Source organism: Anolis carolinensis, chromosome 2 (genome assembly GCF_035594765.1).
Source record: "Anolis carolinensis isolate JA03-04 chromosome 2, rAnoCar3.1.pri, whole genome shotgun sequence".
Classification (NCBI taxonomy): Eukaryota; Metazoa; Chordata; class Lepidosauria; order Squamata; family Dactyloidae; genus Anolis; species Anolis carolinensis.
The window spans coordinates 182,776,604-182,797,691 of NC_085842.1; the positions used below are offsets into that span (position 1 = coordinate 182,776,604).

Sequence of the window (21,088 nt, forward strand, 5' to 3'; positions counted from 1 at the left end):
CCAGCCTTTCTCTCCGAGGGGACTCAAAGCGGCTTACAATAAAGAGGCAAAAATTCAATGCCTAAAAACAATGTAAAAACAACAATTCATATAGAAATCTACAAAACAACAATTCATATAAAACAAGTACCATTGCAAAATAAAATCACATTATATAAAATTTTAAGCATGTCCAAGATTAAAATCCATTCATCCAGAATCCTCAATAAATCTTCGTACAGGTCATGTAAAGTCCATGTTTGTTAGCGAGTGTGTATAGTGGAACCAGCAGTGTCCAGTTAACACCATGTGCAAAAGACTCAGCCCAGGCAAAGGAATTGAAAGAACAAAGGAACTTTACTTGTTGAGTTGAAGTTAAGTAAACAGTTCAGCAATCGTACAATGTCCTTGTAGTTGCATAGGATCAATAACTAATCAATCAGCATTCAGTATATCCAGCATAGCATATTTAAACTGCAGCCTGTCTTTTCTGTGCTCTCCCTGCAAGCTCAGATTCCCAACTGACAAACCCAGCCATCTGACAGCAAACCGATACATTGTTTGAGGCGTGGCTTGCCTCTGCAAAAGCTCAGCTCCCCTTTTTTGCAGAGATCTTTTGCAAGCAACTTTGCAAGGATTTCTTTACACACACACACATAGCAATTTGGCGCAATAATGTTCTCATTCATTAAAAGCTTGCATCACAACCATGTCTTTAAGGCTTTCCTGAAGCCTAGGAGAGTTGGTATCTGCCGTATGTTGCTGAGGAGGGTGTTCCACAGCCGAGGAGCCACCACCGAGATAATAATAATATAACAATAACAATAGAGTAAAATAAATGTAATAGTAGCAACAATAATAGAGTAAAATAATACACGTAATAATAATAATAATAATAATAATAATAATAATAATAAATACAGGAAAATAATACATGCAATAATAAATAGAGTAAAATAATAAATGCAATAATAATAAGATCAGAGTGAAATAATAAATGTATTATTAATAATAAAAATAGAGTAAAATAAATGTAATAGTAGCAACAATAATAGAGAAAAATAATAAATGTAATAATACCAATAATAATAGAGAGAAATAATAAATGTACCATTTATTCTCGAGTATAAGCTGACTCAAATATAAGCCAACCAGGACCCTCACCCGAGTATAAGCCGAGGCGGGCTTTTTCAGTCTTAAAAAGAGGGCTGAAAAACTAGACTTATACTTGAGTATATACAGTATATATATATTTAAAAATATATGACTTGTTTATCATTTCACATAGAATTAGAAATGTCTCTTTATATCTGGGTGAGACACCTACATATTGCAGCCGACACACTTAACGTGTTGAGACACATGGTTTGGAAAGCTCTGAAGTAGAGGTTACTTGCCCAATAGTACCCACCATGTTGTTTTGTGCCATCAACCAGGGCCTAGCCGGCACTGATGTGGCGAAAGAGGCCTCGGACATCATCCTAACAGATGACAACTTCTCCAGCATTGTCAAGGCGGTGATGTGGGGCCGCAACGTTTATGACAGCATCTCCAAATTTTTGCAGTTCCAGCTCACAGTTAATGTGGTGGCAGTCATTGTGGCCTTCACTGGTGCCTGCATCACACAGGTGGGTAAGCCTTCGTGGATCATCTCTAGGCTAAAGAAGGAGGAGAAACATGTGCAATTTAGGAAAGCTCAGTTCCAGGGTACTAGGCGCAACTGTCCAGCTCAGCAAGCGGTGCAGCTTGTTACAATCTGAATGCCTGAATCGCGTTTTTGCTGCAACTTGCAAAGACTTTCGGGGGGCAATGGTATTAGGGGTGTGCAAATATTTATTTTTAAACGTTAGTCATATCAAATTCATAAGTTTTGTATATACAGATTAGATATTAAGAAACAAGCAAAAACGTAAGAATCAAAACTCACCCAGTACTTTTTCGTTTGAATTCCGTAATGCTTGGAAGTCAGTTTCATTTTTAGTGCAAGTGAGGCGAAGCCAAAAAGGCTGCCATTCCTCTTTAGGTTAAGAAGAGATAGGCTGCCTTTTGACATGAGGCGAGGAAAGCAGCAGAGCGGAATGAGCTGAGTGAGCTGGGAAAGAGACTGAGAGAGCACTGAATTCTGGGAAGTGTAGTTTGGGAAGGCAAAGAGCTCTATGCCAGAGAATTCAAAAGGGCCTGTCCTAAACTACATTTCCCAGAATTCCGCTCAGCATCAGAAAGCTCCAATCAGGAGAGGAGAGAGATTTGTCACTCTTAGCAGCAGCCAGAGTTCCAATAAATTGTTGAATCTGCAAAGAGGAGGACTGACTGATATGTAGTAAGTAAATCTGTGCTAGGCTGGGAAGAAATCTCTAAATTTAAGTAATATTGGTTAAAAACATTTGATGAGACAGTTGTGGCTTTTTTACAAAATGGTTTTATCAAAACTTTAAAAAAAATCCCAAAATCAGTAATTGTATAAATATTTATAAAACTTGGGGGGATTATCCCGTTATCTTGTGTCATTGTACAGAAAATTTAAAGAGATAGCGCTTGTTGTCTTTTAAATGTTGTTTTGAAAAACTTTAAAAATTCCCCAAAAATCTGTGGATGAGTGAAACATTCTGAAACTCGATGGGCTAACAGTAGTAAATGTGTTCTATAATTGTGGCAAGGTTCATGCCAATAGCTCTAACAATGTGGGAGAAAGCTGAAGTTTCCCCGTTGACTTAATTACTTAACGAAAAGTAATGAAAAGTAGTTAACTCATTATTGTTATGATATGGACCTCGTCCAATTTCGGAAATACTTTAGAAATTATTTTTGGTATTCACTGGACTTTGTTTCAGCCACTCCGTGGATACCAAAATTTGTGAATGGTCGTCTCATTATTTATTTACTTTTTTATAGTATTTATATTCCGCCCTTCTCACCCCAAAGGGGACTCAGGGCAGATTACAATGAACACATATATGGCAAACATTCAATGCCAACAGACAAACAACATATATAGACACACACAGAGGCATTTAACTTTTTTTTTCCAGCTTCACGATTCCGGCCACAGGGGGAGCTGTTGCTTCACTGTCCAGTAGTGGCTGTACTTCCTCATTCCATTCCTCGTGTTTTGCTGGCAGTTTTTTATGATGTTGTAAATTAGTTAAATTAGCCTCCCGTATAAAGCGTACCTAAATTTCCCTAATTGACAGATGCAACTGTCTTTCGGGGCTGCCTAGGTCAACAGCAAGCCATGCTATTTAATGGTCAGGGGCTTAATCCGACCTGGGCTTCGAACTCATGACCTCTCGGTCAGTAGTGATTTATTGCAGCTGGTTACTAGCCAGCTGCGCCACATTTACTATATTCAACAACATAGTAAATGAGGGTACTTTTACAGTAGTTCCTCCATTTTTCTGGGGGTTAGTGGTACAGGGACCCCCCCCCAAATTTGGAAAAATGCAATTAAAATCTATACATTTTTATTTATATATAAATCAGGAATCTCTAGGTTCTCTATGGATGCCGAGAATAGTCACTGGAGAATCACCCTAGAGCAGGAGTCCTCAAACTTTTTAAGCAGAGTGCTGGTCCATGGTTCCTCAGAGTGTTGGGAAGCCGGACTTTAGTTTGAAAAAAATACAAACAAATTGCTATGCACACTGCACATGTCTTCTTTGTAGTGCAAAAAAACCCATGAAAGAACAATACAATATTTAAAAATAAGAACAATTTTAACCAACATAAACCTATTAGGATTTCAATGGGAAGTGTGGGCCTGCTTCTGGCCAATGAGATAAGTAAATTAGAATTGTTGTGCCTTCAAGTCATTTCAGACTTTGGGTGAGCCTAAGTCTAAAACTGCGGGTGGCGGCTAGGTAAATGACCTTGGAAGGCAGCATCTGGCTCACGTGCCTTAGTTTGGGGACCCCTGCTCTAGAGCTTCCTAGAGAAAACTTACTAATCAAATCTCCAAAAGTTAAACCTACAAATGTAGAGGACTGAGTATAAAATAACAAATTCCAGGGTTGCTTTTTGGATTAAAAAAATTCCAGCATTCCATGGTTGAATCTATGGATAAAGAATCAGGGAACATGGAGGGACAACTGCTCCTACCTTCTGCCTGAATGCAAGTGAACTAAATTCAAGGCTCATCCCATCTCCCTTAATAGGTTAGAGAAAAAATTAATCCCCTCATTTTACTTTTAAGATTGCTGACTTAATTTCCAAATGGGAGCATAAATGTTATGTATGTTTGAATGACAAGCTGTGATCAAATGTGGTTGGTACTTAATGCGAAACACTTAATCAAATCACTGGGGCACATATCTAGATCTCAGGGTTTAGTCCAGAATAATCTGGGCCTGGGATAAACAAGTGATATCACCCAGTGCGGTAACTCATGGTGTCACTCACTGGACCTCCTCCCTTACCAAAACAAACCACAATATTGTCATGGAAATCCCAGAGAAAAAGGTGACTATAAAAAAGCCAGCAACAACAAAAAACAGTGAAGACAAAGCCACTCAATTTTAAACATAGCTTTTGTTTGTTTGTTTGTTCTGAATTTTTGTAATAATAGTTTGCAGCTGTATCTTGTTCCTTAACTTGTCAGCCACTTTGACTCCTAAGCTAGAAGAAAGGCAGCCTATAACTTATTGGTGATTAATTTAATAAAGCACTATTGGGCCTATCTATATGTTGACTCGCCATTCAACCATTCATTGAGTTCACTCTTTTTTACAGCTTCAAACCCAGGCTGCTTCTCATTACTTTATTTTCCATACCACCAGACTACACCACAGCAACACGTGGCTGTGTACGGCTAATAGCTAATATGTTTTCAGAACGTTCTGAACAAGACACTTTTTAACCAATCAAGAATAGTGAATTCATTCAAGCTATTTGATTTCTTGGACATTTGTTGTTAAGGCTCTTCTGTTTTCTCAGTGTGAACTGTATGTATTTGTTCTATGTCAAGTTATGTTATGAGAACATTTGGAGCAGGAAGGGAAGAGAGGTTGGTAAACAAGGGACTTGAAACCAATTTATCATTGACTGCTTGACATGTGGAAGAGACAGAACAAGGATTTCCCTATTAACATGGTGGCAGAAGAGGTTATGTAAGTGCTGAAGTCATCATGGGAGTATTTTTTAGTTCATGTGCGGGTACTGAAGGCCCTGGTCTTACCATTAGGAAGAAAGAAACAATTGCCTCGAGCAATAGATGCCACAAAAGGCAGAGATTGTTATTTACTTGGAAGTTCTTGTGTATTCACTCTCAGAGAAGGAGAGAAATGCTTGTATAGATTTATGCCTCAAGCTGTCTTTAGCTGCTATAAGGCATTTTTGGCCAGCCTGCAGTGTAGAAGCAGTAGAGATCTCAGAGCAGGATACAGATAAAAATGGTAATTTAGCTAAAATGCTTCCAAAAATTAAAAGTGAGTTAAAACGATTGAAAAAGCATGGAACAAGTTAGTATATGTGGCCTGATTGCTGCAGATTTACCAAATGCTCAAAGGTCAGCAGCCAATAACAACTTTCAGATATGGAATTAGCGTATCCAGTGTCAACCCAATATGGAAATGGACGTGAGGACTCCAAACTTGCTATGACATCCTGTAGAAAATGGGATGTCTAGGAACTTTATGTGTTTTTCATAATATTAGCATAGGAACTAGCAGGGCAAAGGAATAGCCAAGTAAACAAAGGAGTTAAGGCAGGCATTTCCATTAAACGAAGTGAGTCTATTACCTCTGGAAACAAATTTGGGCTATCATGAAATTGAATTTCGTATTACTGACAACTTGGTTGAATTCCAGTACTACGCACTTCAGTGCAAATGAATGGGGAGCACCATTTCCCAGATTGCACCAAAATGTCTTAGGCCAACCTTGTTCCCTCTTCCTATCAAATCTCTGCTATAAAATGTCCCAAGAGCTGTTTCAGACCAGGGCTTCTTAAACTTTTCCACTCGGGATACCTTTTAGCTCAAGAAATTAGGTATATAAACGAAGTGTAAAAAGTAAACACTGACTGATAACAAATCAGCATTTGCAAAGCTTGCTAAACTGGCTGACTTTCTTTTTTATGAAGTACAGCTGAATGATCTTCAGCAGAGTCCACTGCAAGCCCTGCACAACAGATTTGTGTAAATGTCACTAGGTGACATTCAGAAAACTTTAACTGTTGCTAATTTCATTTTGAGCACCCACCATTGAGCTAGGGAAGTGGTTCCCAACTAATATCCTCCCTCTACTTCTCTTACAGGACTCTCCCCTGAAGGCAGTGCAAATGCTGTGGGTGAACCTAATTATGGACACTTTTGCCTCTCTGGCTCTTGCAACCGAACCCCCCACCGAGGCCCTGCTGCTGCGCAAGCCATATGGACGCAACAAACCCCTCATTTCCCGGACCATGATGAAGAACATTCTGGGCCATGCTGTGTACCAGCTCATTATCATCTTCACCCTCCTGTTTGTGGGTGGGTTTCCAATGACTCTGCCCTGGAATTGGCAGGGCAGTAGGGGCACGAAACCATTGACCCAATTCCACTCGGGTGGAGGGCAAGGTCTCTGGTTTGCTGGATCTGATATTCCCTCCATGATGCACTGTTTTATACCACCACCCCCTTCCCCACCCACAGGCGAGGTTTTCTTTGACATCGACAGTGGCCGCAATGCCCCTCTGCACTCCCCGCCTTCAGAGCACTACACCATCATCTTCAACACCTTTGTCATGATGCAGCTCTTCAATGAGATCAACGCCCGCAAAATCCACGGCGAGCGCAATGTCTTTGATGGCATCTTTGGCAACCCCATCTTCTGCAGCATTGTCCTAGGCACTTTTGGCATCCAGGTACAGGCCTTGAGGAAATGAGGGTACAAAGCGGGACATGGAAGGAAAATTGGAGGATTATCTGGGTGGAAAAAAAATGGACATGTATACATCTAAATGGACGGGGCTCATGGCTAAGTGCCTGATTCTGTTAAATGAGGATTTGTTTATATTATTAGAGGCCACTTTATACCGGCGGCACTGAGGAACCTCGGTGGCCTAGGGGATAAAAGCCTTGTGACTTGAAGGTCGGGTTGCTGACCTGAAGGCTGCCAGGTTCAAATCCCACCTAGGGAGAGCGCGGATGAGCTCCCTCTACCAGCTCCAGCTCCCACAAGGATGGTAAAAAACATCAAAACGTCCTTGCAGACGGCCAATTCTCTCCAGAAGCAACTCCGGTTGCTCCTGACATGAAAAAAAAACAAAACAACCGGCGGCACTTAAACTTTTTGAAGCTAAACCTATCGCACAAATGCTGTATGTAGCCCACCTTGGCCCCTTTCCAAATTATGCCCCATTAGAGCATATTCAATCAAAATTCCTAAGATCGCCTCTACAGGCCCCCAGATGTGTCTAACGCCACCCTGCGATTGGTGACAGGCTTTGTCACAGTGGAAGCCAGACAGCCATTCTCAACTACTGGCTACACCTATCCTTCTCCCCATATGGTCTTGCCCCTCTATCCATTCCAGATAATACAGACGCAACTGTTTCTCTCACTATGTCTTTATTCCCTTCTCTTCACAGATAGTCATTGTACAATTTGGAGGAAAGCCATTCAGCTGTTCTCCACTGAATGCACAGCAGTGGCTCTGGTGTCTGTTTGTGGGCTTTGGGGAGCTGGTCTGGGGGCAGGTAAGAAAAGCCTTGTTCTGACTTTCTCATTTGTAAATTCTCCCATTTTCCCTTTCCTTATGTGTGTTTTCTTACTACATATCTTGAAGGCAACAATGCAGTGTTTGTTTGTTTTTTGAGGGGTCTGCAAAGGGAGTAAATGCATGTAAACTTATTTGGAACTCTGTATTTTGGAGTGTTGTGTGGATTCTGGACTGCATGGCTGTATGGCCTGGAAACCACACAATACCCCTGTGATTCCGGCTGTGAAAGCCTTTGACAGTAGGCTTTGAAGGCTTTCATGGCCGGAATCACTGGGTTGCTGTGAGTCTTCCAGGCTGTATGACCATGTTCCAGTAACTTTCTCTCCTGACGTTTTGTCCACATCTATGGTAGGCATCCTCAGAGGTTGTGAGGTATATTGGAAAACTGAGCAAGGGAGGGTTATATATCTGTGGAAGGTCCAGGGTGGGAGAAAGAACTCCAGTGTGTTGGAAGATTTACAATCCATTTTTGCAAAATAAGCAATGATTGGCTGTCCCATTATCTGGACAATATAACTGGACATTATCTGGACAATATAACTGAAGGGTAGAGTCTCCCCTTCAAGTAAACAAAGGGTCAGCAATGTTTTAAGTTGCATTTATTCGGGTCAACATCTTCAAAGAGCAACGGAAGTCATGAGAGACAACTGCCCAATGAGGGTGATGAGAGCCAATCACTTTGAAATGCATCCAAATGAGAGATTATAAAACCTGTGGGTGACATGGAGAGAGAGACGAAGGGCTCATATGGGACCTTATCAGATGGCCATTTGTAAAGTGGGGAACAGCAGGGAAAATCATGTAGTGTAGAGAACCATCTCTCTGTGTTCTCTACCATCGGGGTCTGTGGTATCTCTTCCCATGACGTTTCCCCACTATCCCCGGCTTCCTCTTCAGCTCTCCTGCCTTTTTTTCTATGAGTCGGGTGTACCCCCAACTTCTCTGGGCTCTGCAGCCCCAACGCTGCCACCACAGAGCTCCACAGAATCCCACTGGAAGTAGTCCTGCATCATGTGATGGGTTCCAGGGACTCCATGCCGGCAGCACAGAGAAACGGGGAGAATACACTTCTCTCACTGCATGTGATGAGGTCCATACACTGATCATTTAATCTGACTCCAACCCAACCTGAAATGATGGCAGCCAAAAAAGGCATAACAAGAAAGGCTGCAGCATGGATTATAGGATATACAGCTCATGAAAGAAAGTCACGGGAAAGTCTGAAATAATTCCTTTAATGCACTGCAGCAGATTCCTAAATATTCCACATCACAGGGTGAAATTGGCTCAGCAGAATGGGAAGCATCTTGCTGAAACACTTTGTAGGATTTGGAATGGGTGGAGGGGGGTTCCGGAAATGCCCCATGGGCATGAGTAGTTAGCAGGAGGCTAGTTGATCCCTTAGGAGGGGTCATTCATAACCTCCACTCCTAACTGATCCTTTTCCCTTTTCTCCACTTTGTATGCTTTTGGAGCACTGTTGGCATCTTTTTTGGAACTGAGGAGGGAGGTGGGGAAACACAGAGTGATTTGAGGCTAGGATCCCTGTTTAATTTCCTGGTCTCAAATGAGTTCCAGACCTGTCAATCACTTGTGCAGTGAAACCAGTCCCAAGCTGCATTATAGTATCAGTGTAGATGTGCCCAAAGGGAGACGACTGGGACCTTGGTATTGAGGCTGCCTAGCTCACCTAGGGAGTCTGGTCATTAGCTGGACCCAGGAGGTCCGAACATTCAAGGCCCAAACTCCAGCTGCATCATCAATAAAAAGCAACATTTAGCTAATAATCAGATTAAGGTTATGGGGTTTTTTTTGTCCTTGGCTGAATATGACCTAGATTGTTTGTAACTACTCCTAAGTAATATCTGTTGGAATGTGCCTTCGTTTACAGCATGATGGGGATATATTCCAAGAACCCTCCCCCAAGATAATCCAGTTAAAAGCAGATACTGTGGATTATCCTGCCTTGGCATTCTGGGTTATATAGGTGTGTGGAAGGGCCTTGAGTCTACACTGCCAAATAATCTAGTTCAAATCAGATAATCTGTATTTTATAGGCAATGTGGAAGAGGCCTGAGTGAGGAGGCCCTGGGCGCCATTCTGGCTGAGTGGGTTGCTAGGAGACAAAGTGGCCGGAGCCTACCCTTCTAACTGGCAGCAAGAGTAAAAAACAGTTCTTCCTCTTCCTCTAATATGAACTTTATTTTTCTAGGTTTTTTTATTGAAAGTCATAGACTGGATGACTATGTCTTTAGTGGCCAAATTTGGTGTGATTTCGTTCAGTGGTTTTGTTGTTTACTTCATAGTAAAACAGCACATTACATTTTTATATGTATAGATATAACATTGACTGATGTACTTTGACTTGAAATTATATCCAGTGAGAGTGCTATGTGGTGCTCAGAGTGTTAGTCTAGAGCAGAGCTTCCAAAATATTTCCTGTTGGTGACACACATTTTAGAGATGCATCATTTTCTAACACAGTAATTCAGTATTACTAGCAAACTGGAGGTTAAACCAATCCCCTATAAGATACACATACAGATATTGTAAAATGAAATATATGGGTACACAACATATATCATGCAAACTTTTTTGGATTATGGTTGTATGTGTATGAAATGTAAATCAAGTGTTTTTCTGCTGTTAGGCAAGAGTGTGTGTTTCAGTAATGAAACAGTTAAGGGCAGGCTAGTTTTGACTGACAGCCTGTTGTGATTGCTATGACCTATCAGGCATGATTTCCGGCTTTTGGAGGTCGGGAACTTCCTTCAGAATGAGGAATGTTCTTAACTCTGTGTGTGTTGAGCTGGTGCTTGCCGAGTGAAGAGGCTGTAAAGAGAATGCCAGCTCAGAGCGATGGCCTTTGCTGTGCTTTGTAAATATGTTTGTAGATATTAAATAAATGTTTGGACTTCAAACTACTGATGTGTTTGAGTCTGACATTTGAACAGAGGAATTAGTGTGGCAGACGATTGCAACCAATTCATCAGGGTGCTGGATCAGATGATTGATGGAATTTGAAGAAACCCATCCTGAGACCCCACACCCTGAGACCCCCACGTTGACAAACCTTTCATTATATTTTAAGATACATAATTTGGTAGATAGTAACATAGGTAAAGGTAAAAGTTTTCCCCTGACGTTAAGTCCAGTCATGACTGACTGGGGGTTGGTGCTCATCTCCATTTCTAAGCCGAAGAGCCGGCGTTGTCCGTAGACACCTCCAAGATCATGTGGCCGGCATGACTGCATGGAGCGCCATTACCGTCCCTCCGGAGTGGTACCTATTGATCTACTCAAATTTGCATGTTTTCGAACTGCTAGGTTGGCAGGAGCTGGGGCTAACAGCGGGCGCTCATTCCGCTCCCGGGATTTGAACCTGGGACCTTTTGGTCCGCAAGCTCAGCAGCTCCGCGGTTTAACGCACTGTGCCACCAGGGGCCCCTATAGAGAGTAACATATATTTCCAATATTTGTGTCATTTCTCATTGCAATTGTGTGACACACCTACACATTGCAACTAACACACTAACATGTTGTGACACACAGTTTGGAAAGCTCTGGATTAGTTTGGGAGACCCAATTGCAAATTCCCATTAAGCCCAAAAGTCACCGAATGACCTTGGGCCAGTTACTCTCTATCAGCCTGTGCACATGAGTCTTGGTCCTATGGGGAAGAGACTGAGATTTAGAACAGATGCTTCTCTTCCTTTCCGTAGGTCATTGCTACCATTCCCACCAGTCACCTGAAATGCTTAAAGGAGGCAGGTCATGGCCCTGGAAAGGATGAAATCACCGATGAGGAGTTGGCGGAGGATGAGGAGGAAATTGACCATGCTGAGCGGGAGCTGCGCCGTGGCCAGATCCTGTGGTTCCGAGGCCTCAACCGCATCCAGACCCAGGTATGAGACAAGGAGGAGGAGCCTCTTCGCATCTGACTCCTCCCACCCATGCTTCCCTCTTCCTCCCTCCTTCCCCAGACCTTCCTTTGCTTTAGCAGTGACTTGAAGACAACCCCTTCATCTGGTTTCTCCTACCCCTTCCCAGGACATGGTGGTTTCACCCTGATACTCATGCCTGGGGGAGAGAGAGAGAGACCCTATGCCAGCTGAGGCATTTCATTCCCTCACCCCATTTGCCTTGTTTCAGCAGAAAGAGTTAATGAATGCAGTGCTTGGATGCATGGACAGGAGCCGCCTATAGAAGCAGAAATGGGATGGCAAGCCTGTTCCTGGGTAAACTAGAAAGACCCAGGAGATGAAAAGTTAATCTGTGGCTGAGGTGGTGGTGGTGGTGGTAGCAGTAGTAATTTTTTGTGCAGTAATAGGACATCCTGATTCCTTCTCTGACAGATGGGGATAAGAGACTGAATGACGATAACTTCTCTAAGGCCAGCCACTGTGAATGTGGGTATATTTACACTGCAGAATTGCAGCAGTTTGATATGACTTTCATTGCTGTTGTTCCATCCTAAGGTAGCTTGGTCTTCTGGTAGGGAGCTCCCCTACCCACTCCTAAACTGGAGCACTAAGCCTTCTATTAAAGAATCCTGAGTCACTCACTGAACTACAAATATCAGGATTTCACAGGAAGAAACTTTGTCAGTTGGGGTGGTATCAACATGCTCTGACAGTGCATTCTGTACACATCTTATAGAGAGACTCCAATCTGATATTTCTGGTGGCACAAAGCTCATGTACAGTAGAGTCTCACTTATCCAAGCCTCGCTTATCCAAGGTTCTGGATTATCCAATGCATTTTTGTAGTCAATGTTTTAATATATCGTGAATATTTTGGTGCTAAATTCGTAAATACACTAATTACAACATAACATTACTGTGTATTGAACTAGTTTTTCTGTCAAATTTGTTGTATAACATGATGTTTTAGTGCTTAATTTGTAAAATCATAACCTAATTTGATGTTTAATAGGCTTTTCCTTAATCCCTCCTTATTATCCAAGATATTCGCTTATCCAAGCTTCTGCCGGCCCGTTTAGCTTGGATAAGTGAGACTCTACTGTACTTCCTAAGCTGAGCTTCCTTCGTGCTGGGGCCTTGCCAGTATAGCTTGCTGTGTGCTGTCAAAATTATCCATGACATACAATTAGCAGAATGTTCTTCCATTCTACACTGTATATATTCATCAGAGTATTTCCAAATACTTAGTGTGGCATTAGAGCCAAGGCACCAAACATCCTGCAATACAGTCACATTTTAAAAAGGTATGGTGTCCCCTTTATATTAAGTCTAGTCGTGTCCGACTCTGGAGGTTGGTGCTCATCTCCCTTTTTGAAGCCGAAGATGTTGTCCGTAGATGCTTCCTAGGTCATGTGGCCGACATGACTGCATGGAGTGCCGTTACCTTTCCACCAGAGCGGTACCTACTGATCTACTCATATTTGCATCCCGCTCCCCAGATTCAAGTCGCCGACCTTTCAGTGAGCAAGTTTCACAGCACAGCGGTTTAACCCACTGCACCATAGGGGGCTCCTAATTTTACATAATGTCATTTGCATGCCCATTAAACCAAAAATAGCAAGCTGTTGTATTATCAGCAAAGAGATCCACTGTTGGAAATGACTCCCATTTGCTCTTTAAACCACTTCATCTGTCTCAAACGTGCGTGCAAAACCTGGATCATAGAGGCAAGCAGAGACCAGAATAGCAGCTTAAATGATAGACCTTCCTCCAAAGTCACTTGAAGAATTAAATATTAAGAAAAGAAACATTTGGAAGGATGGTGGCTGTCTGGAAACAGATCAAGAGAAATGTATGTTTGTCAGATTAAAATTAGAGAAACATGGAGGATATATAAAAAAATTCAGATGCACTATGACAAATTTTGTGGATGAAGAATTTTGGTTTTTAACTATATCAGGCCTTTTAAAATCTCTGCCAGAGAGGTTCTTATAAATGAGCAGGAAAAACCTCTCTATAGATGTGTCCATTTGTGATGGCAATAGTGCTGTATATGCTGATCACAATGTTATAATCAGGGACCTTGTTTGCCAGTTAGACAAATCCCAACTTTTCTAAAGCCGAATTTCCCATGTTCACCTCAAGAAAGATAAGTCACAGTGATTAAATTCTGCAAGTGAAATTGTCATGGCCAGTTGCACTGTGTGTCTTTTCTATGAATCAATCAAATGTGATTTATTAGGTACAACCTCCAACATATATTCACAATTATATAATACCGAGGTTACTTATGAGAGATTGGCAGAAAGTAGATAAGAAGGATATCTAAAGTCAGAGAGAAAGAACGGGGCACTACAAAACATGGAATACAATCCTATAACAGTCACCCTGCCAGTTAAGTTCAGGGTGCTTTTATTTTCCCAAGTTTGGAACTGGGGGAAAATGATGGGAGAATGTTATTCCCATTTCTTCTACAGCGACCATTTTTGGTGTCTGTATCCTACTGCCACATCATTTCACTGCATCATGTTTTCACTCTTAGATTTCCCACCAGCTCCAGTTTATCAGTTTAGTATTTAACTTTACTTTTTTTAAATGTATGCCACTGTTTTTATCCATTTAATTCAATACACACAGTAACAGATTTGAGTCACAGATTTTATGTGCAGTTTATAAAATACTTATGGCACTACTAGAATTATTTGTGCAGGGACATTGGTACAGCAGGATAGACACATATACCTAAATCATAGTATCATATTGGAAGAGACCACAAAGACCATCCAGTTCAGCACTCTGCCATGCAAGAATACGCAGTCAGAGCAGACTCATTGAGTTAATGGGATTTACATACATGATAACTCACTTTTCAGGTTGATTGAAGAGCTCTGCATTAGTTGGGACTAACAGAAGGCTATCATGTAGCGCTATATCAACCAAAGGGCAAAATATCAGTTCTGCTACTACATGTAGCTTCTAGCAGGAAATCAATACCACTTTAGCTGTGGAAGCCTCAAAACTGGATGTACCCTCAGATAACTATTTTTATCTTGTCAGGCTTATCTATACTTACGAAGACCAGAAATCTATCTGTTTTCTATTTAAAGAAAAAATGTCAAGGCTAGGATAATCAGGAACCTGAAAGCTGCCCAAAAAATCAACTTGTGCAGTTTATGGTTTAGCCACAGCACAAGGTCCCTGATTATAGCTGGGATGATAAAGTCAAGCGAAATATCACCTGAAGGCAAGTTGTTCCACCTCTAGCCGTTACAAGGCTTGCGTGCCGAGGACCTCAGTAAGAGAGGCATGATTCTGGGACACCCATGTCTAGCTTCTATGTTATAACAATACATGCTTTCTGATTGCAGCCCTTTCCCTCCCCACCCCTCCCTTCCCATTTCCTTAAACTGTCTGAAACAAGGGGGTGGGACATGTGCCTTGCAATTCTTCTTTTCCTTTAGCAAGTCAAAAAAAAAGGTGGCTTGTTTCTGCCTTGCAAATTGATGCTCTTGGATCAAAGAAGTTCTCAGGGCTGGAGCATGATGAGAAATAACTCTCCGGCATGTTACGTGTCCAAGGTGCTGCTGAATGGTTAACATGAAATGAATACAAACCCAGGAATCCCATCGCCCCGCTCCTCCCTTATTCCAGCTGGTTCTCACTTGAATCATGGTAGGTTTCAATCCATCCCAGAGTGAAGAAGGTGCTCAGGTGCCCCATCCTCCTCTGCAAAACCTGGGACTCCCAATTCTCTGCTTCTAACAAATCACAATATCCACCCCCACCCCCCCCCCCCACCCCCCGGGATGAAGATCATCAGGGCTTCCAGGATGGAGTGGAAAGCTGGAGCCCAAGCTCTTCTCATTTTTAAAAAAACAAAAGCACTGCCTCTCCTCCCCAGCCTACTGAAACTCCTCTGCTTCCTTGGAATGAGAAGCAAAACATAGTGGCAGTCGCCCATGCAATGCTGGTCTTTGCTGTCTCATGAAATGAAGGCATTTTCCCAGAGGCCAACTAGGAGGGGGAGGAGAGCGGGGAGCTTCCTGGGGTTCAGAATGCCTTGCACCCAAAGTTGACTGACATCCAAACGGAGACTCTCCTGCTTCCGGCTGCTCATCCCATTTGCACCAGCAGGAGATCATGAGCTTCAAACTGGTTTGTAATTTTATTCCACTCTCTCTACTCCCACTCCTGTTTCAGTCCAGTTTGTTTGACTCTAGAACTGATAAACATCCCATTGAATCCCGAGCTCAAATGCATGGTCTTATCAACAAGCATGAAGGGTGGTGAGGGACCACCCTGATGTCTCACCTAGGACATGCATTTTGCTTTCTCCTCCCTGTGGGCCTTACTGATTTTTTGCTGGAACCTGTTTGTTGCTGGTAGGTGTGATTGCGTTTAAATGATTATGCCATTTATACTTGAGAGGCTTCCCCTAGGAGAGGGTATATTCAGATCTATTATAGGTATAGCAGTACAGTCAGCCCTCCACAAGTTATAACTTTTGAGAATTTGATTATTTGATTAGGAATCTCTAAATTATCTGGCACAGCTTTACAGTCAACTTCTGCTGGCCTAGATTTCGAGAGAGAAAACTTCTCTAAGTATTCGTAAGTAGACGCTGACTGCAATTCTGTTATCAGCTTTTAGCAGAAGTTGAGCAAAGGGTCATGCTGGAATACCTATAGATTTCTAGAGAGAGATTCTCTCAGATTTAAAAAAAAATCTACTTTCATGGGGTTTTTTCACACCCCTTTCCTCCTGTAGAACTTCATGTTACAGCACTGAAAACTGCAACTATAAGTCAGATTCTTTACTGTTTATATTTGTGCAGAGTGTACTAAGGGTTTTATTAAAAGTTCCCTATATATTCATGTATATAGACATTTTAATCAAAAACCTGGGTTGATTTATTCAAGCGTCAGTGTAAGTACTGTACCTTAACTCTTATCAAAAAAAGAAACCATCCCCTTCTGTGAGTTAAGTGGCAAAAGGCAAGATCTCAGGCCATTCAGAAATAACAACTACAACGACGATGACAATAACAACAACAACAACAACAACAACAACATTATTTGCAGACCGCCCTACTTCCCCGAAGGAACTCAGGGCAGTTTCCAGCATATATGGTAAACATTCAATGCAAGCAAAGAAAAACATTCAAACGAACTACATCAAATCAGACCACATCAAACAATATGAGCGATCTAACTTTAAACTTGATAACAGACAAAATTAGCCAAAGATAAAAATTTTAATCAATACAGACATAATTGCATAGACTAAATTTATCACTGTATAAACATCTAAAACTAACAATTAAGACATTATAAAGAGATGAGACTATTTTCAACAACCAACGGACTGAAATCAATTCCAGTATTTAGACGAGATTTAGCATATCTAGGCAATGATGTAGGTCAAGGGATGTTAGTCTTCCTCCTCTCCATACGCCAGAGTGCATAGATGGAGGAGGCAGTTTTTAGTACTTTTGGGAGGGAGTTCCAGAGGCAGTCTCATCTCCTGTTCCCACCAGCTGTGCTTGGACAAGGGTGCGACTGAAAGCAGGGCCTCCTCTGCATATCGCAATGCTCAAGCTGGTTTGTATACGGAGATGTGGTTCTGCAAGTAATTTGGGCCTGAACCATTTAGGGCTTTATAGATAATGACCAGAACTTTGTATTTAGCTCAGAAGCAAATTAGCAGCCAGTGGAGCTGCCACAGCATAGTCATCCTCTCACGATACAGCTCTCCAGTTGGTAACCTGGCCACTGATCTCTGAACTAGGTGCAGCTTCTGAACTATCTTCAAAGGAAGCCTCACGTAGAGAGTGTTGTAGTAGTCCAAATGGGAAGTAGCCAAAGCATAGACTACCATGGCCAGATCTGACGTCTCAAGGTATGGGTGTAGCTGGCACACAAGTTTTAGTTGTGCAAAGGCGCCCCTGGCCACTCGTGTCACCTAGGGTTCCAGGGTCAGCAATGACTCCAGGATCACCCCCAGACTGCAGACCTATGTCTTCAGGGGAGTGTGACCCCATCCAGCACAGGCTGTAACCCCACACCCTGATCTACCTTTCAACTGACCAGGAGTACCTCTGTTTTGTCATTTACTCTCTATTATAAGTACATTCCTAACAGAAGTCAATGACAGTGGTTTCTGGTCTCAGCAGAGCTGGGCTTCTACAGACAATGACATGGAACTGGTTCTAATCTTAGAGCAGTTTCCCATACAGCAGTGTTTCTCAAACTGTGCTCCTCCAGGTATTTTAGATTTCAGCTCCCAGAAATCCCAGCCAACTTACCAGCTGTTTTTTTTTCCCGTGTCAGTAGCAACCTGAGTTGCTTCTGGAGTGAGAGAATTGGCTGTCTGCAAGGACGTTGCCCAGGGGACGCCCGGATGTTTTGATGTTTTACCATCCTTATGGGAGGCTTCTCTCATGTCCCCGCATGGAGCTGGAGCTGATAGAGGGAGCTCATCTGTGCTCTCCCCGGGTGGGATTCGAACCTGGCAGCCTTCAGGTCAGCAACCCAACCTTCAAGTCACAAGGCTTTTATCCCCTAGGCTCCTACCAGTTGTTAGAAATGGTGAGAGCTGAAGTCCAAAACATCTGGAGGAATGCCGTTTGAGAAACGTTGCCATACAGTGATTTGGTCTCAAATACAAAAATCATATAAACCACATATAAAATACTCCATATTTAGAATGAAAGAATTGTAAAATGAATGTGCTCCAGGGTGCTCATGGGTTCATGCATGTTTGTGTGTGATTAATGGTACCTGTTTACTTATACAGTGAGCTTTCCACCCTTGCAGATTTGGTTATTCACAGATCAAAATGTTCTGCCTAGAAATCTCTAGATCTTCCAGTATGATCTGGTTAATGTTGACCATAGTGTCATGGTGGAGAAGCCATGCACATTGGGAATTCTGGACTTTGTTGTAATATTTCCAAGTTTAGCTGCTCATGCACTTATTGTTCTTGATGTTATTTCTTCTATCTTTCCATGCAAGGTTGTAGTATGGATCTACACAAGGTTACATGAGTATGGTTCCTGGTACTGTGCTTTTCATGGGATGGTTCATAGCTGTTTGCGTTGCCTTGCTGAATTCCCACTCCCATCCTGGTAAAAGGTACCAAGGGTGAAACAGGGCCCTTATGTTTGACTGGTTGCCTCAATCTTCTGCTGGTGCAATGTTGCTCTTTCCATAAAAAGACCCTTGCCATGGGGCCAGCTCCCACCAGCTGGCCCCTGGCACAGAATGCTTCATAGCCTGTGGCAGGGAGCCCAGTCCCCAGCATGGCCAATTCTGGCTGGCACACGCGGTTCTCCCTCGCAGCCACTGCCCGCTGCCATCCAAATTTTCTATCTCATTTTTTCTCCTGCAGATGGAGGTAGTTAGCACCTTCAAGAGAAGTGGCTCCTTTCAGGGGGCTATCCGACGCCGCTCTTCCGTCCTCAGCCAACTGCACGATGTAACCAATATTTCTACCCCCACTCACGTAATTCTCTCCGCCGCAAATGCCAGCGCCGGTGCCGGGAGTGAGTCTTGATTTCCTCTTACTGCTTGTGGTTTGAAAACAAACAAAACAAAGACAAAAGAAAAAAAATCTTATTTCTGCCCTCCTCCAATATTCCCTTCCTTCTCTTCTATCCACCTTCCCACCCCACCAAGCCTTTGGTCCCTTGTTGCTGCAATCACTGTTGCAATATTATTTCTTTCAGTTTTTTTCTCTGTCCGGTCTCAGTCACGCCGGATTTACAACTTCTTACAAAGCCATACAAACTTTCCGCTTTGCCCCCTCCTTTAGCCACCTGCACCCTTTCGCTCCTTGGTTTGCTCGTCTCTTTTGCCTTCTGTATCAGTGGCTGTTGGAATTTAATAGACTGGTATCATATCCCCAGCTGGTGAAGTGGGGGATGGCATGGGTGTGGGTATGTTTTTCCAAGGAAGGGAAAACGTAGCAAGCCGGTACAATACCAGCTGGGGATCCAGCCTTGTTTTTCAGCCTAGCCACACATCTAAATGGTGATTGGTGTTTATTGTGGTGTTTGGTGTGTGTCACTCACTGTTGTGCACGTCAGAGATTCACTGGGTGGGTGGGCAGATCCACAAAAGAGCATAAGATTTAGTAGCAGACCAGGGCATGAAGTTTTGAGACACAACCCAAATGTTACATCACCATTCTGGGGTTAAATCTGAAGTTATGTGCTGGCAGCAAACAGGGTCGCTACTTTTGGCCTGGATTTGGAAAAAGGCAACACAAAAGGAGCAGCAGACCAACTGGTATAGTGGATGCTCTGTCTGCTCAGCATGACTTCATGCCCCTGGTTGCATCTGACACAAGGATGATCTGGCAGATCAGACTTGTACCACTTCCTAATGCCAGATGAAACTGATCCATCTCATCAAGCCCAGCACCTCTGCAACCAACATTGGAGGAAATTAAATTTTCTCAAAAATGGGTGTTGGTGAAATCATTGCCTTGTGCACACCTTCACTTAACGGCTCCGTGATTTCAAGTAGCATGTACCACTAACCCTTTGCATTGAAACCAGTGTGAAAACAGTTTGATGCTGAGAAAATCTTGTATAGTTTTGCCCTGAACATGTTAAGGATCAGTGCTTAAGATAGTTATCTTAACACTGGCATTTTAAGCTCTGCCACATTAGAGACAGACTCACAGAAAAGCCATTCCTCCCCCCCCCCCAGAGAACATGGGAATTGTAGTTCTGTAGAGAGGATGATATACTAATGCAAGAACATGTTATCCTCCAGTAGCTGTTAGACTACAACTCCCACAATCCCTTGCAATTGATTGCTAAGGCTGCTGGAAGTTGTAGTTCAGCAACTTTTGGAGGATCACATGTTCCCTAGCCCTGCTCTAACAGAATGCTAAATATCCTGATCAAATTATTCTTCCCAGATGTTTTTGGAAGCATCCATGATCACCGAATAAATTGGTAAGATGGGCATTGTCTTGTCCATATTCTGTGAACAGGAGAACATTGTGGTGAAATTAAGGTGACTCATTTCTGAATTTGTAGTATAGATATCATATATGGAGTAGAGGAAATGGAAGAGCAACTCAGAAATCATCTGAACATCCCAACCAATGAATCGTTTGAGAAAAAGATGGAATGTAGGGATGAGACTTTAACCCAGTGGTTCTCAACCTGTAGGTCTCCAGATGTTTTTGGCCTACAACTCCCAGAAATCCCAGCCAGTTTACCAGCTGTTAGGATTTCTGGGAGTTGAAGGCCAAAACATCTGGGGACCCACAGGTTGAGAACCATTGCTTTAAACTCTAAAAGTTGGTTGGAGACCTAGGACAATTGAAAGGAAAGATTGTGCAGTGGAATGAGACAGGAAAGGAAAACCATTCCCTTTGCTCTGAAGCACAAGGTGGGAACCAGTCTCTTGGGAGCTCCTGCTGTGATGTCATGGACCCTCCTGTGTGTCACAGAGAAAGTCATAGTTTCCTGTCCCT

At 42.6% G+C, this 21,088-nt stretch overlaps 1 protein-coding gene across 9 annotated transcripts in view; it reads left to right on the plus strand.

The window, feature by feature from the left end:
• The window catches only part of atp2b3 (ATPase plasma membrane Ca2+ transporting 3), a 176,835-nt gene that overhangs the window by 143,062 nt on the left and 12,685 nt on the right, over nt 1-21,088 (plus strand). For 5 of the 9 annotated variants that reach the window (XM_016991183.2, XM_008103878.3, XM_003216892.4 and 2 more), the window contains 5 exons: nt 1,416-1,607; nt 6,229-6,442; nt 6,605-6,816; nt 7,543-7,650; nt 11,396-11,578. In XM_016991183.2, coding sequence (XP_016846672.2) covers nt 1,416-1,607; nt 6,229-6,442; nt 6,605-6,816; nt 7,543-7,650; nt 11,396-11,578 — 909 coding nt within the window. Of the gene's footprint in view, nt 1-1,415; nt 1,608-6,228; nt 6,443-6,604; nt 6,817-7,542; nt 7,651-11,395; nt 11,579-18,985; nt 19,140-21,088 lie in introns of all 9 variants that reach the window. The other 4 variants (XM_016991185.2, XM_008103881.3, XM_008103882.3 and 1 more) reach the window with 2 other exon arrangements.